Here is a 16,753-nt window from a genome sequence, read left to right as displayed (position 1 = left end):
CACATTTGAGAAGATAAACAAGTATGCGAATACACATGATTTCCCCTTCCCCATTCCCACTGTAAAAACAAAGGCCTGACAAGCAGCGTTGTCAAATGTGCATACGGTGAGCTCATCAGTGTGTTATGCACACAAAGCAGCTGCTTCAGTATGCTCGCACTCCCTTTTGTGCATCACTGCATCACTGAGGGTGGTTTGTGTGCCTGATTGTGGCACAGTGTGCGTGTTTGTATGTACATGCGCGTGTAACGGAGGCAGCTCTCCGCAGGGCTTGCTTAACTAAGATTAATTGCACCTAATCCACTGTGCCAGGTGGAACATAGACCGTGGTGGGTGCACTCACACAAACACGCAGAGACACTCACAAATAGGCACACACATCCCATTATAGCCTTGCTGCTGAAAATTAGCCCCGCACCTCTCCTGACACTCCGGACCAGACCACAACTCGATACCACCATTTACTTCCCGACAAGTTGCACATTTATCACTGCTCCCGTCTCCCGACAGATGAATGCACGGACGGACAGAATGCCACGACGGAGCTATCTGCTCTCTCACATCCGCACCAGCTGACCTTGACAATGCATAGAAAGAATGCGTTTGTCATCTTTCCTCTGTAGAGAAGAGGACGAGGACTTAATGTCTTCGAAAGTCGTTGTTAATGTATAGCTGTAGGAACAAGTGCACTGTGGAGTTTTACTGAAATAATGGGAAAGAGAGTGTTCCAAGGTCAGCGATATATTTACTGTACTGTATAGCAGGGCGAAGTTGATGATTGGCTACAGAAATTAATGGTGACAATGATTAATTTATTGTTAATAAAGTCATCTGTAGAGTGAATTGCTTGTAAATGAAAGCCTGCACATTACCATGCTGTTGGGAAATGCTGATTGGCCTGTCAGGTTACACCTGTCCTGGTTGGCAGTGTCATTAAAATGTGTTCACGGTCAGTGTGCTGGAAATGGTGGTTTGAAAATGAAATCCAGTCTAGAGAGAACTCGGGCGTCATACTTCAACAGTAAAGTTGATTTAAAATTTTTGCTTTTTTCAGGTGAACTTTGAGTAAAATTAGGTTATTACTTCATTTATTACTTTAGGTTCATTCATGATTTAATTTCTCAGGTGCGCGCACACACACCCAGGAGATGCATCAAACTGTCTTTTTCCAGTTGTGATTGAATACCAGAGGATTTTTTGACACCAGACTTAAATTAATAGGTTAATTCCTGGTTTCTTTTTTAGAGGAAGGAACACCGTTAGGGAATTGGTATTCATTAGTAAAATAATACATGGCAACAGGTTACTTTGTACTCTTGTAATTTACAGTCACACTAGTTTCCTCTATTCCCTTACAAAATAAAGCTGTTTACGAAGCAGGTGTGAAATGACTCCAAACTACATGGACTTTGCTTTTAGCTTCCTCCTTGGCTATGTTAGCTCTTATCACCCCAAAATCATGTGGCATTCCACAAGGATCTGGGTTCAGTCTCATGTTATTTTTGTGGTATATTATTATCTCATTATGTCATATTATTAGTAGTAGTTTGAAAACCTTTTTTTAATCATCTGTATGCTGACAACATTGAACTGTACCTCTCCTTTATATCTCAGCACATATAAATTAACCATTTTATTTTGTCTCACTGCAACTGGTGGCTGGATGGCAAATAACTTTATCATTCTCCAAACATCTAAGGTCTTTCCCATCCTTTCTGTCTCAAAAAGTGAACTGGAGACACTTGCTCATCCCTTCGTCTCCTCCGACTTGATCTTTTGTAATGCACTAAAACTCATGTATTCAGAACGTTTGTATGTTCTGTGTTGTTTTACCTGGTTTACTTTTACCTTGTATTTGCTCTTAAAAAAATTAATTTAAATTAAATACCCCTGTAACACTTTGTGACTGGTTTCTTGTCTTGAAGTGTGTTATATAATTAAGTTTTAGCTAGTTGCTTTTCCACCAGCAACCAGGTCACTAACATAGAACTGAATTCAGTGGATTGCCACATAGCTCTGCTTGTTGTTATCAATCACCGACCAAGCTTTCTGAGTCCAGATTGGACCAATATCCAGGTAAAATATTAAACTGGTGCATCCCTAACAGACACGCGCAGATTGACTTTTTTTTTTTTTTTTGATGAAAGACGGGCAGTCACCTTCTTTCTCTTCCCTCTGCCTATCACACTTTCTCCTTTCCTACCCTTGGTCTCCTCCCTTCGCTTTTCCCCTCTGCACCTCTCGGTTACTGTCATCATGTATGTCATAATGATGGGGAGCAGTGGCCTTCATTTATCTTGTGCCTGTGTTGTGCTGCAGATAATGTATCTACGCCTCTGCTTCCTGGCCTTTTTTCCACACCCTCTCAGGCCTGTCAGATGAAGTAGACTACTCTTTCATCCACACCACCCCTGATTTTTCAACCCATTATTTATCTCTTCACACTTGTTTTCTCACCATTTATCCAAAATGGGGTTTTTGTTGTTGTTTTTTTTAAATAATTATTTGCTAATCTTGTCATTTTTAGATTTCATGTTCTTTTTGCTAAATATGCATTATTTAGATGTGACAACATATGTAGGTTGGGGAACTCACTCACAGAAAGGAAAGAGAAAAGGAAAGTTTAGTATACTTGGTTAGGTTACACACTGACCACACTGATTGGCAGTGGTTGTGAAGGACCATCATACCTGCTTAAGGACATCTGCTATATCAACCCTGGCTAAAGGCATCTCCTGTACCTGCGTGTGTCTGTGTAGTGTGCATGTGCGTGCACACATCTGGGTGTACTTGTGTTTGGATATCGCTGCCTGGAAGTGTAGATTGTTTGCCTGAGACAGACAGAAGTGGAGATTGATTTAATGAATTAGACTTTAGACAAAACCTAGCTATTGTCTTTAGTGGCTGTTAATTAAGCAAACTATATTTGCAGGAACTTGTGCATTTGCATTTGTCATGTTAAAGGTCCCATGCTGTTAAATTTGACTGGGCTTTACAGAATCAGAGGTGTGAAAAGTATTAACTGATTACATTCCTCCATCCTTATATTGCTTCCATTTTTGCATGCCAGGAATAATTTTTTAGCCAGTACTCCAGCAGAATTGAAATCAGCCAATAGTTGTTGAACTATAACAAATCACGAACTGACAACTAAATGGGGTTTCTGTCATTGTAGAGATGTGAACTGGGGCAAATTAATGTTATGTGGCCTATGAAGGAAGAATTGACAGTTTTGTAGAGAAACCCTGAGTTGGTTGAAGAAAGGTTGTCTAAGTTGGGGGTCTTCTGGAAGAAGAAAACTCAAACTTTCCACTCAGAGTTCTCACTAAATCTGCCTTTTAGCACATGACCCCACTGTTAAACTATACGTATTACTGTGTGACTGTTAGGGCCGCCACGATTACTCGACTAGTCACGATTACGTCGACTATCAAAATCGTCGACGACTGATTTAATAGTCGACGCGTCGTTTGAAGCTTTGTAAGATCACAAAAGACGCAGGAATAAGTAGTAGGATTTAAGAGTGTAATAACGGACTGAAACAGAAGATGCCAGCTGCCGTTAAACCCCGAAGAAGAAGAAGATGCGTCCCAGAATTCATAGCGCAGCCCAGCTCAGTTTCCAACAATGGTGGCAGCTAGTTTGTTTTAATATTACTCTTATTATTCTTTCTGGGTCACAAAATTAAACGTTTAACATATTTTCAGGCGAGAATGTAGCTGTGTAAACCTCAAATATCTGCTCAGTTTATCAAGACACCACATATTTTCAAAAGCGCTCCGACGTTTTCGGAGACGTCTGTTACCCACTAGCTCGATAGCTAGCCGGGGGCAAGGCTCACTAGAGCCTGTGAGAACACCGGACTCCCGGCAAATCGTTTTCAAACCCACCGCCATCTTTCGCTACTCAGGTTAAATATATATGTCACTTAGATAACTTAAAAATGTTATTGTTTGGCTTTTTTTAGTATTTTATTTGTTCCTGAGTAAATTGGTTTGGCTGAAATTAAAGTTATAGTTTTTACACCGCTGTATAAACGTCAAGCAGACAACTGATTATCAGAAGTGTAAGATGCTCGAGAATATACTCCGGTGTCCCGTTATATTTTAGATAGCAAGGAGTTTATTAAACTTCACCGAAACAATCTGCAAATTTCATTTAAATTTAATAAACTATCTTGTCTTTATTTTTAGTTAGCACATACTTTAAACACTTAAAGCTGTAAGCTAATGATAGTTACATAAGAGCAGATGCATGCTTGTGCAGTAAGCTGTAGGTTTTACGTCCAATGGATGCATGCTCTGATTAGTCGACTAATCGCAAAAATAATCGGTGACTAGTCGACTATCAAAATAATCGTTTGTGGCAACCCTAGTGACTGTTGTTGTTTGGTTAATCTGGTAGTAAAGGGTCAGCTGTAAAGCTATAAGCACAGGTGGGTAGAATCAGTGATGAAGGAACAAGCGTGATGAAGGTTGGTATTGTGAGCTTAAAGTGCTAAAGAAATCCTGCGAACCTGGGAGGTCATGAATAACTCATAAAAAAGGGCTACAGCCATTAAATTTGAGTTCCACATGGGCTTTGTGGGCTGGGAATGAATGGATAGCATTATGGATTTTGTCTCAGTTGCATCTCATGGGTACAGCATATAGACATGCACTGCATTTGATGATGGCTAATCTTATTTGTCCTTGAGAGTAACAGCATGTCCATCATTTCCTTGTTTTATTGTGGAGACATTATTTTCACTTTCTGCGCTGGTCATTTTTCATTGTTTTCCCAAATCTGGACAGGGTATGAGTGAAGAGTTTTTGGACTCTGCAGATAACCTAGAATTTTTAACAGATTTGGAGAAGGAGAGAAGTACAAACATTACTGAGTCTGTTTAGGGAATCTGAGGGAGTAGCAAGGTTAGATGAAGGGTTTGGCAAACGGGGCAGCAGCATTGCAACAACAAAGAAGAGAAGGAAGTCGGCCTCAAAGCCTAAAAACATTCAGATTATCTTTGTCCTCTGAAGTAGACGTAGTAGTGGATGCAGCGTTGTTTAGTTGCATATGGGGTTAAGTCAAGCCTGGAGTATTTATAGAATGCTTAGTGCTTGTCAGAGAGGCTTTTAAAGAGAACTGCAAAATAAATGTGTAAACACAGAGATGGTAAGAACCACTCTGTTTTTACCTTCCAAAACAGCTTGGCATCCTTGTCGCAAAGTAAATGACTGTCAGAATGGAGTGCAGAGTAAAAGTGGGTTGTCAGCTGTGTTGAATGAATGGGTCAAGAGTGTGGACTTGTTCAATGAGGGTTTGTGCTCCGGGGCCCTGAGGGTGAGGTGGGGGGGGAGAAGAACAACAGCCTTCTTCACTCAGCAGTACGCTGGTAGAATACGATGTCTTTAAATTGTAAGCTAAACATTTGTTTTGTTTTCCTCGTGGCTCTAAAGTATTTATGAAATGCCAAAATGAGTGTGGTTTGCTGTCACTGTGGAGAACATATGTGGAAATAGGGGTTTTCAGTCTGTTCAGTACAATCAAAAGTGTTACACTTCATGCACGAACTGAATCTTTTTTTGTATGTGTGTGTTTTTCAAGTTTCAGCTTGAGGTGTTAATACAAATTAGAAATGCATTATATATGCATAGCTTGATATTTCTTAATATTGAAGATATTTCTTAACATATTCTTTCTTTCTCTTTAACTTTCCTTGATAAATGCACCATCTGAAAGTCATAATTTTAATTTCATTGCGGCTTCCAAATGGATTTTTCCCCCTATAACGAAAATGTATTTTTGATGGAGGTCTGATTGGCCCATTTATCCTTATTTTAAACTATTAAAATGTTCTATTCGCCAAATTCGGTAAGTAGTGGGAGGAAACTGAGGGTAAAGAAATGTCGCTCTCCCAAGCTTCAAACACTTGGCACCATTGTCTGCTACTCACCTGCTTAACTTGACGCTGGTGGATGTAAACTTTGGCGTGTGTGTGTGTGTGTTAAACCGCAACAGACTTTCCAGGCAAGGCCCCGTCAGCCTGTCAAGGTGGTGATTAGAATGTGTTGTGACACACAGATACGTGCAGCCTCACATTCAGAGACCCACACACGCTCACACACACCTTGCTGCCCGCACAGAGATGTTGTGGCCTGCAGCAGCATGCAAGGTCCAACGCAGTTCACCTCTTGTGTCATTGAGTATTAGAGTATGGACTGTCTGTCTGGTTCATGGCGGAGACACACACACACACACACACACACACACACGGTAGTACGTTGTTGGTTATGACTCTGAATGTTCCTCCCCAAGGTAAGGAGTTTTGCTCCCTACTGATAAACACCTCCAGTCTATCATACATACATACGGCTTGTCCATCCTCAAGCTTCACGTCTCTCACCTTCCTTTTCCACACACACACACACACACACACACACACACACACACACACACACACACACACACACACACACACACACACACACACACACTCTCTCTCCTTTCCAGATGTCACACTTTTACTCTCTGCATCACATCCTATTTCCTTCTCAATTTTCTGTTGAACTCACAGTTCCTCACATACTCCTTTAAACACACTTTCACTTTGTCTCTTGTCTAAATACACACACACACAATCAAGCAGCACTAAGGGAATGGACAGACTCATTCCCCGTCTGGCCTCAGAACCAGATTGATTGATAGGAGAGGCGGCAGGGCAGCAGAAATGAGTGAGGAATAGCAAATGGTGGGGCACGCTCCCACCTCCACGCCTTGATGATATTGTTAAATTGGCTGTTCTTGGGCTAATGCTGCTGTTATGTCCACAGAATATTACTGGCTTCCCTAGTAAAGCAACAGGGGGGGAGAAAGAAGTCCTCTTTCTGTCTCTCTTTCAAAAAGTCCATATTAACTGGAGTAGCTCTCCAGCTATTCTGGTGAAGTAGAATTTGTGTTGTTCCTTAGCACGACTAAATGTAGTCTCACCCTTGGTGGATGAAGAAAGGGAAAGGAGGGAAAAGAAAGAGCACGATCATCTATTATGTGTGTGCACCCTCAAGATAATTAATCCACATGATACTTGTGAGCCTGTAGATGATGCACGCTGCCTCTTTCATTTTGTCTATGAACTGTTGTGCTGTAAGTACTATATTGAAGGTAAAAGTAAAGTAGGCACAGTCATAGTTGAAAGAACAGAACATTATTCACGTCAGATTACTCTAGCCTTTTTTTCCTCCCTGTTTTGACATTCAGGAAGTACAAAAGCTTCTCTTTGTCGTGTATGAACCTCGAGTCCCATGATGTGTTTGTAGCTTTGACTTCTTATCTCTTTATGACTCATTTTTAGGTATAAAACAATATGTCAGTCAGTGCGTAGATCAAAAATAGGCACCGGATAATCAATTGGCCACTCAGAGTAAAAATGTTCTTTCATTATTTATTTATTTTTTTTGGGGGGGGGGGGTGTCAGTGTTTTCCAAGCATGTACCAATCTGTCTTGCTTGTTGACTGATATTGACTATTGGCAAATAAGATGGCATTTACAGGTGTCAGCGAAGGATATTTATCTGTGCTGTCACGTCAGTTTTGCCCTTGGTAAAGGTTCAGAGAAAGTGTGATGAAGAATACTTGTGTCATAATAGAGAACAATACAAAAATAGGGAAGATAAACAGGTATCAGCTGATATAGATAAGTAAGCTAAATAAATATATATAGATGTAGAGAGAGATTTGTTTATCGGTGTCAGTTGATACAAAAGAACACAGAATTTCACTTTAAGTGCATACAGTTTTTTATCTCATCAATAAGTGTCAGTTTGTTACTGGTGATTATATAACTATAAAAATAATTGTTTTTAGCACCTATGTTATCAGGCAGATTGAAAGATCTCCAGAGGTTTATGACTTCCAATCAGTGTTGAGTCGACACAGCTAAGATGCCACGCAGTTTGTTTTGCTGTTTGTTGTTCTTTTTTTTTTCCTCCACAGCTGTAATTTATGGTTTATGAACAAAGAAGGTAGTGGTCCTGTGCCATTTACAAGACTCTTGTATCTTCTATTAGATTTTTGTAGTGGATGCCTCTGCAGGCCTGCCACTGGCTGGTTGTCTCACTCGCCCCCGAATCTCACTTTAGCTCTCAGGCTAAGAGACAGTTGATTTTCTTCATGTGTCTTCTGTCTTTGTTTCTTCGTCTTTTCCTTTCTGACCTGAGTACAGTCGGTAGGAGTTTGTTTGCAAGGCGGCCTGTCTGCTTGAGTTTCGTCTGGAAGCCGAGTGTCATCCAGTCGAGTAGAGTACACGTCAGTCAGTGTGAAGTTGGTGTAAACTTTGATTAGTTTGAACACGCGGTAGTCTTTTCCCATTCACATGGTGTCATTTTAATGTTAAGAGTATTCAGATACACAGACTTAATGACATGCTGGGATAATCTGCTGGAATAAATATATTTTAATTTTTTCTCACCATCACTTGCAGTGGTGCATGCATGCATGTATTTTCAAATTATGGAAATGTAACAAACACAAAGGAAACACATTCAAATTGTGCAAAATAGAAGAGAAAAACATCCCCAAAAAGTTCAAATTCAAATTAAAGAAGGCCCATACAAAAGTATCCGCTGAATACTAATTCTACTATTTCTGCAGCATTTTTATTATTTGACTTTCACCTTTTGTGAATTGGGGGTCTTTTTGTTTGTTTTCTGGGTTGTTTTTTTTGCCCATGCCTCACATTGTTGAAGTTTTAGTGGGAAGAATTCATATTATTCCAGAACTTTTAAAAATGACAATAGTCTTGAAGGAAATCTGTATATCAATCCAAATATGAATAATAATTCTGAGGAATCAGAACCACAAACCCAGTGGGTTAAAGCATTTTTACTGAGGCTCATATATGGCTGTCCCTTTGTTTCTCTGTGCCCCATTGCCTCTTTGCTGCTCAGTTTGTCCTACAAGCTACAGGGGGAAAGACACTATTGAGACGGCGTTTCTTTCGTTATGGAGGCTGCTCCACTCTTTTGAAATTCCGAGTACTTCAGATATGATTTCTTAACCTTCTAAAGATCAGTGACTTTTCACTTGAGTCTTAGATTTCTGCTCCTCTGTTAAAAAGAACCTCCCTGTAAATGCTTCTCAAGGATACTTAGACTTTTGACCAACCTTTTCATTTTAAAGAAAACGCTGAAATCCACCCTTGAATCTAAACTGTAATATCGACTGCAGAAAGACCCACGGACTTTGAAGTTGTCTTGAATGCCTTATAGATCAACTCGTTTGACAGAGATCCAAGACGAGTGATTGAGAGTGACACGTTTTAACATTCAGCAAGGCTCGATGGTGTAAAGTCACGCTTTAAACAACAGGCCGTTTTAAGTGGTGTCGCGCCAACACATGTTCAGCTCTTGCAGCTTTTGAGATGAGAGATGAGATGAGATAGCCTTTATTTGTCAGTTGCTGGTCTTTTGCCCACAACCGAGATGACAGACCTTGCCGACCGTACATACAATACACAAACATCACATTGGGGAGACAGGTCAGGCTAGGTAGCAAGGAAAAAAACATCGAAATGTGTAACACAAAAGGATAATACAGGAAATCATAGATATCAACACACCATAGCACAATAAACACAGACAAGCAACATGGGAAAGTGTTCCAGTGTGTACATCTGATCTGGGACCGCTGCAATCTTCGACTGCGCCTCCAGCTGACCCGATGTCCACATCAGAGGGGAGGTAAGCGTTGGAGGTGGCGTTGGATCCGGGGTAGGGAGGGTGATGCGTCAGTGATTGCTTATCAGTATCAGTATATGTATGTGTTTGCGTGTCCATAGTTCAGCTGAGACAGTGTCCTTCGCCCTGCCAGGCTAAGTAAACAGTCTTCCAGCCAACCCAGGTGGCCTTGTAGGGAATGGGAAGGAACAGACTCAACACAGTCGTTATCAGGGAGTTTTTGTTCGGCTCCAGCCTTGAGCCCACAGCTGGCACCGGGTAGCCGCATTATGATGGTGATTTTTCTTTTGCAACACCTCATGAGAATTTCAAAGCTGTTCTTTAACACTCCGACACTAGTCTCTCAATCTCCCGTTGGAGAACTGCGAGCTTCCCCATGATGGTATCAAACTTGCGTTCCGTGGTGTTGACATTCTTTTGCTCAGAGAGCCGATTCTGAGAACTCACGACTGCAGTCAGCTGTTCCACGATGTAATCCAACTTTCACTCAAAGGTGTTATTCTGAGCAGGCCTCTCCTTGATGTAACCCAATATACGCTCAGGGGTGTTATTCTGAGTATTCACGGCAGCTGTAAGCGTCTCCAAGGTCTTAACCATGCTGCTCTCAATGAGCCCGTTCTGAGAAGTCGCGCCTCGTCCCATCGTTTCAATCCCAGCGGGCAGCCTTGGGGGGGTTTGAACAGCCGGTTCCGCTTTCTTAATTCTCCGATAAGCCAGGGCCGAGCCAGCTCCGATCAGCAAGAACCCTGTTATCATAGATCATCATATTTTTTTTATTTATTTATTTATTTTGATGACGACCTTCTTAAACCATCACTTAAGAAGATCATCACCAGTTGTTTAAATCTGCAATACAGTCATAAGGAATAGGAAATATGTGCTGAAAGCAAAGTCCCGATTGAGCTGCATATTGGACACAACAAAGATTAGAGTTGCGAACTAGGAATTGAAGGTGGTGTTGAGTTAGGGAGGAGAGATGGCCAATTGGTTTTCCTACCTCTGTTGTCAATCGCCCAGCCTTTAGCTTTTGTATCAGAGACAGATCACTTTGTACACAATTTCCCTGCTAATGATAGGGTGCTGGGCTGGTGCATGCCTCAGTGGAGCCTAAAAGGTAAGTACCCATACTGATGGGCATAGAAGTGCACAGACAGATGCTGTATTTAGGTGGCAGGCTGCCTTGAGCTCTGTCTGTCTTGGAGTCTGCTACTAGCCAGCCCCCGAGCAGAGCCACTCTCCAACAGACTTATTATCCTTCCATCACCATCACTCCCTCCTTTCCTCACGCTCTTTTTTGCTTCTCCTGTTACCCTTTTCTCCCACTCTCTGTTTTAATTCTCACCTACTTCTTATTTGTCACCATTCAGTCAGAATTAAAAACTTGAATGTTATAGACACACACTTTAGAAACACACAAACACACTTGCAGATGCTACCTGAAACCTCCTCCTCCTCCTATGATATGTACCAGAATTGCTACAGTCTCCCAATTTCTCTCTCAATCTTCATGTACTGCATCTTCCTCTATTTCTCTCCTACTTTCTCATCCTCCTCCCTCTGTTTGACTCTGCTTCCTTTTGTCTCACTGACCATGTCAAACACTAAATAAAGGGGAAGATTTAAAGGATAGACTGTTACGTCCAGTTCATCAATTCATGTATGGGGCCACAAAAAGGGACTGTTCCCATCCACTGCTCCAAGCCAAATGTTAAAATTCAGTTCAAGGAGAACATTTGATTGATTATTTTCTTTGTTTTGTTGCAAGAAACAGGTTTGTGGGAGGTTTGCTTCAAGAAAACTTGAGATTAATGCAAATCAGATGGGGTCCCTTGCATCGCTTTGGATTTTAGTGATTCAGAAACCTCAGTGTTTTTAACACTCCATGAACTCTTGGAGGTCAGCTAATTACAACCAAATGAAATGTTAATATATTTTGACTTTGGCTGATCTCTGCTTTACATAACCTCAACTGCCAGGGGTCAAATTTTGACCATAAGGCAGAAGATAAAAAAAGAAGTTCACCCATTAAAAAAAAAAAAAAAAAAAAAATTGTTTTCTTCCCTGCCTTATTTTTCTTTGTGTGTTCCCTCTCATCCCACTTCCCCTCTTTAACACATTCCCTCCATTTCAAGTGTCCTTCATTTTTCCCAGCTTTGCTCTTTTTTTCTTTCCCTTTCTGCTTTTCACCCATGCCTCTTTTCAAACCGCTCCAGTTTGTTCTTGCTAACAGCCCCAGTAGGAGAAGGATGTGCTCTACAGACTGGGGTCTAGGGGGCCACAGCTGCCCAATCACAAACTGATTTATCAACCTCCTCCAGCCAGCCTGCATAGAGATACTGTTTTGCTTGCTTGCTTTGGTTGTTACTTACAGCCAGCGAGGCAGGTTGTTTGTATTTGTGGCTGTGCATCCTTAGGATGTGTCTGCCATAATGAAATGGCTCTCCCCAAAATGCATCTTGCCTTCTCTCTGTTAGCTTAAGCCTGTCTGTGTCTCTGTCCTGCCGTTCTCTCCCCAGTACGATGTATTAACTGACATAAGTAATGAAAGGCTGACTGGTGAACCCAGCTGATGTTTGTTTTAGAAATCTCCACCACAGCCACTTGATAACAGAAGATGAAGCTTTTGTTTTTCCTCAGTTTCATTGCATTCGTCCTTCACATCCTGGTTGCTCTTTTTCTTCACCATATTTATCATTTTTCTCACATCTCCTCTCTCCCATTACTCCCTCCCCTTGTTCATACACCATGTAGAGTTCCAGATGGAGAACAGATATTCACAGTTTCAAAAAAAAGAAGCTGATTTCAGTGAACTGATTTTTTTTCCCCTTCTTCTTTGTCCCATTTCCCTGACTTTCCCCTCCCTTCCTCTCTATTTCTTCCTCTTCCTCGGCCTCTAGTCCAGTACCAGATGGAGATGATGCGTTCTCTGCGTCACGTCAACATTGACCATCTGCATGTGGGCTGGTACCAGTCCACCTACTATGGCTCCTTTGTCAGCCGAGCGCTGCTCGACTCTCAGTTCAGCTACCAGCACGCCATTGAGGAGTCAGTAGTACTCATATATGGTGAGTAGTCCTGTACAGAACACGGCGTAAAGACAGTTTTTTTTTTTTTTAAATCATTTTGTTTACTTTTGTTTGCAAGAAATTGGCAAAACATCAAATATATTTTACTATAGATGAACAGACAGAACATTACAAAGAATTTGAATATAAATAAAAAAGATTCATGGTATAGATGTTAAATTAAAAATTCATCAATTTAAGTATAATTTACTTATTATACTTTTTCTTATATTCTTTCATACTTGCACTGGCGGTGGATGCTCATATTAAATTTGCATAAACATTTAAAGAATAAGAGCAGCTGAGCCTAAAGTTCAGACTGTTCAAAGCACTTGATCTCTGATATTTTGTTTCCTTTTGCTCCGTATGATGTCAGTGAGAGTGGGTATCTCTAATGTGTCAGGTCCACAGCTGTGACTGAGTATAAAAGCCCCCACGAGAAGAAATCTGCCTTAAAGTAGGGGAATGGAAGCTGAAATGGCTTATTTCGCACAGTGGATAAGCCAAATTATTTTGAACCTTTAATAATGTAAAGCTGCCCTAGTGGGGTTCAAGAATTAAAATAATTGGAAATTTGCATAATAGGTCCCCTTCAAGTTTATGTTGTGTGTGTTTTTAAGAGCCACAATAAAGGTGTAAATCTTGGACTGTCTGTTGCTGTTACATTTAAAAAAAAAAGTTGTATTGATAATGTGATATCAAGCCAAAAGGAGAGAAGGGATCCACTGCTGTATTTGTCACATGTCCTAAAGCCATTCAAACCTTTCACAGGGCACCAGTACTGAAAGAGACTCATGCTGGTGGAAAGTCATTCTAGTAAAGTTGGCCCCACAAAGTACTGCTGAGTCCTCATGAAATAAAGTAAACACAGCAACATCAAAACACTCACCCTAGGCCTGAAAGCAGAAAAGCTTGCTTAGTTTCAGTAAACATGGTCGTTATCTGTTTTCTTTCACTTGCACCAAAATGGTGCCTCTACAAGAGAGTTGATTACAGTCATTTATGCTTCATTGTCACTCAGGTTTCTGCCATGATTAAACAACCACATGTCAAATTTAGTCTCTTTAATCAATAGGTATCCAAGAATAGGACTGCCACTGAGAAGTCTTAAGATATTTTGCTGCGGTGCACTTTTAGAAACTCAGCAATAAATCAGTCTGACAGATGTAGGAACAGATTAGTGGAGGTAAGCACAGATGTTTAAAAAACAATCTAATTCTAAGCGTCATGTGCCTGGAATTAGATTTTTGTTTCAAGATGGATTTCTGCAAGTTCTGCATTGTCATCAAGTCTATATCATCAAGGAGACTGACGATTATTTATAGAGAGTTTTTATTTTTGTGCACATCTGCAATAGTACAGATTTAGATGGAGATGACTTTTGGCTTTTGACCTTACAATAAATTCTGTTGATGCCGTGGTCTGGAACTCTTGTGAGGGAAAGGCGGGCTCGCAGAAGACTGGATTAACTATGTAGCCTGTAGCTGCTAACATGAGACCAACAGGCATTATGTGGGTTCACCTGCTTCACACTAAAAGCCTTTAAAAGCTCCCCGGAAATGCTGAACCACCCCAGATGGTGTAAGGATTTAAATGACAGCAAAACATGACAGAAAATGAAAACCTGTCACTACTTAGTGAAGTGTTAACTTCTTAGTGTCTAAATAAATGGAATTTTATTGCCACACCAAGTTCAGAGGGAGCATATTAATACATTACATGGATAAGTGGACAATGAAATGGATGATAATGGCGATTGTTTTGTCGTTCCTGTCAGAGTGCTGCTGTTTTCTTTTATCCATCCATCCATTATTTTCCACTTATCTGAAGTCAGGCTGTGGATGCAGCAGGTTAAGCAGCGTATTCAAGAAATCTTTCTCCCCAGCCATGTTCCCCAGTTTCTCCTGGGGGATCCCAAGGCATTCCCAGGCTTGATAAGAAATCCAGTCACTTGAGCAGGTTCTGGGTTTACACTGGGTTGTACGCCCAGTCAGGCGTGCCCAGTCGTCATCCAAACCAGATGTCCGAACCACCTCAACGGACTCCTTTTGACATGCCCTTGACAAATTGCCAGGGCGTGTCATTTGTGCGTCCGTGTGATCCTGGGAAGTGTGTTGTCCAAGGCCTTTGTCACAGAGGTGGGACCGGACAGCGAGCAATTTGGAAAATTCTAAAGAAACCGATTGTTTAGAGGTGATTAACCTCACCAGCGAGCATCTGATGGCCAGGCCTGCCTCCATGAGGCCTGAAAACTAGCATGGATCTGCTACCCTGTGGGCCCACCTTCTGCAGAGGCAGGCGTTGGTGTGAGCTGCAGATTGAGCTGGGCAGTAGGCAAAGGCAGGGGTGTTGGTGTGTGGACCCTAGACATTACAGAGGACATGGACCAACACATTAAACTTTTCTAAGCTGAGGAATCAAATATAGACACTGTCAGTATGCCACACTGTGTCAAGAAAGTATTTCCTCTCTGTATTGCTCATTTTGTTTTTCTCCCTCAGGTTTATGAACCGAAAAATAAAAGTAAAGCCAGGGTGACACAAAAAGACTCACAAGCTCACTGAATTTAAAGCAGTCTTTCATTAAAACCGTTCACAGTTTATCCAGTTACTTCAAGTCTAGAGTCAGACAATAAAGAGGACTGTAGTTTAAAAAAAATCTCAGATTTAGGAAAATAAATGTATTCTGTGCTGGGAAATTGCTAATGAAAACAACTTTGAATTTCAAGGTTTAAGTAATGCTGACTGTCGAGGAGCTCTCCCTGCCCTGTTCTGTCTCTTTAGCATTACTCCTGGGTTGTATTGTTTTTAGATTGTAGACACTCAGTATTGACAAAGATTAAATTTGACCATTTTAAACATGCAACCCTCTGATCCAGTCATCCCAGAAAGCCATTTAGCCAAGCAGTGAGCGTCCTCTCATTCCAAAGGAGTGCGCTGTTATGTCAGTCAATAATGCAGCGCTTAACAGATCACAGTGCCTCAAAGGAATTGACATTATATCTCCGTTTAAAGTCAAAAGGAAAGAAAATTGATTTCCTTTTTTTTTTTTTTTTTTTTTTGTTCTGTTTTTCATTAGCTCACCGTTCAATTTACGTCGATTAAGGAATCAATCCCGTGGCCAACTGGCGGCGTTAATGGCTTCTGTCCAGTGACAGCACAGAGTTAAAGCTGGTTGTTAAACCAGTTGTTTGAATGTGTTCAGTGCAGTGACTGTCTTATTTGAGGTGAAAAATTGAAGAGGTTAAGATGGACCAACGCAGAGCTAAGCAGCAGCAGCTCTGTGCAGTTTCCTTCTGTGTATTTGCAAAAATAAAGACAAAAGTCTAACAGTTTACTGCATATTGACCAACAGAACTGATGTATAAAATCATGTGTGTACCACTTGGCACAGATTAGTGTCTGTGGGAAGGAAAAGATAAAGGTTCCGTGTCCAAATTCACGAGGCTCCTGGGGCTTCAGGCTTGATCATGCAAAATGTTAATTAAGCCATCAGGCTTCCTCCAAGTATAGGATGGTTATCTTTAGTGAACTGTTGCTATTAGCAACCACTCTCAGTGGAGATGACCACATGAACTGAACTAGCTAAGTTGTAGGTAAAAAGGTGGATGTAGTTAAGACCCATTTTCTGCAGGTAATCTGAACAGGAAGTGAACTTTGTTTTTTCTTATTTGCTGCTTTTACTTTATTTTAGTGTGTTGAATTGATTTTTATAACAGAAGCAATTTTGTAAGTGCTCTTCTTTTTCCTACTTTGTATGCCAGTACAAGAATAGAGTTTTCCATCCCGAAAATTGGGGAGAGGACATACTGACGGAATCTGAAAATTCCCTGAGTCATTGTTATAATGGCTTATCTGCAGATGAGACCCTTTTAACAGGATCTTTTTGTTCCTCATATTTTCACTTTGGGGACATGCACGTTTTTGGCTCAGTTTGACTGTATTAATCTGTAAACTGTGGCTTTTCTTTAGAGAG

General features: G+C 41.0%; 1 protein-coding gene across 1 annotated transcript in view; it reads left to right on the top strand.

The window, feature by feature from the left end:
- Positions 1 to 16,753, top strand: part of LOC101478558 (eukaryotic translation initiation factor 3 subunit H) — a 59,984-nt gene that overhangs the window by 23,095 nt on the left and 20,136 nt on the right. Inside the window, exon 3 of the mRNA XM_004568074.5 lies at positions 12,611 to 12,778. Within this exon, the coding sequence (XP_004568131.1) occupies positions 12,611 to 12,778 (168 nt within the window). The remainder of the gene's footprint in view (positions 1 to 12,610; positions 12,779 to 16,753) is intronic.

This window comes from Maylandia zebra, linkage group LG11, assembly GCF_041146795.1.
Source record: "Maylandia zebra isolate NMK-2024a linkage group LG11, Mzebra_GT3a, whole genome shotgun sequence".
Classification (NCBI taxonomy): domain Eukaryota; kingdom Metazoa; phylum Chordata; class Actinopteri; order Cichliformes; family Cichlidae; genus Maylandia; species Maylandia zebra.
The sequence above is the reverse complement of the archived record's forward strand: the minus strand, read 5'-3'. Positions and strand labels throughout refer to the sequence as shown.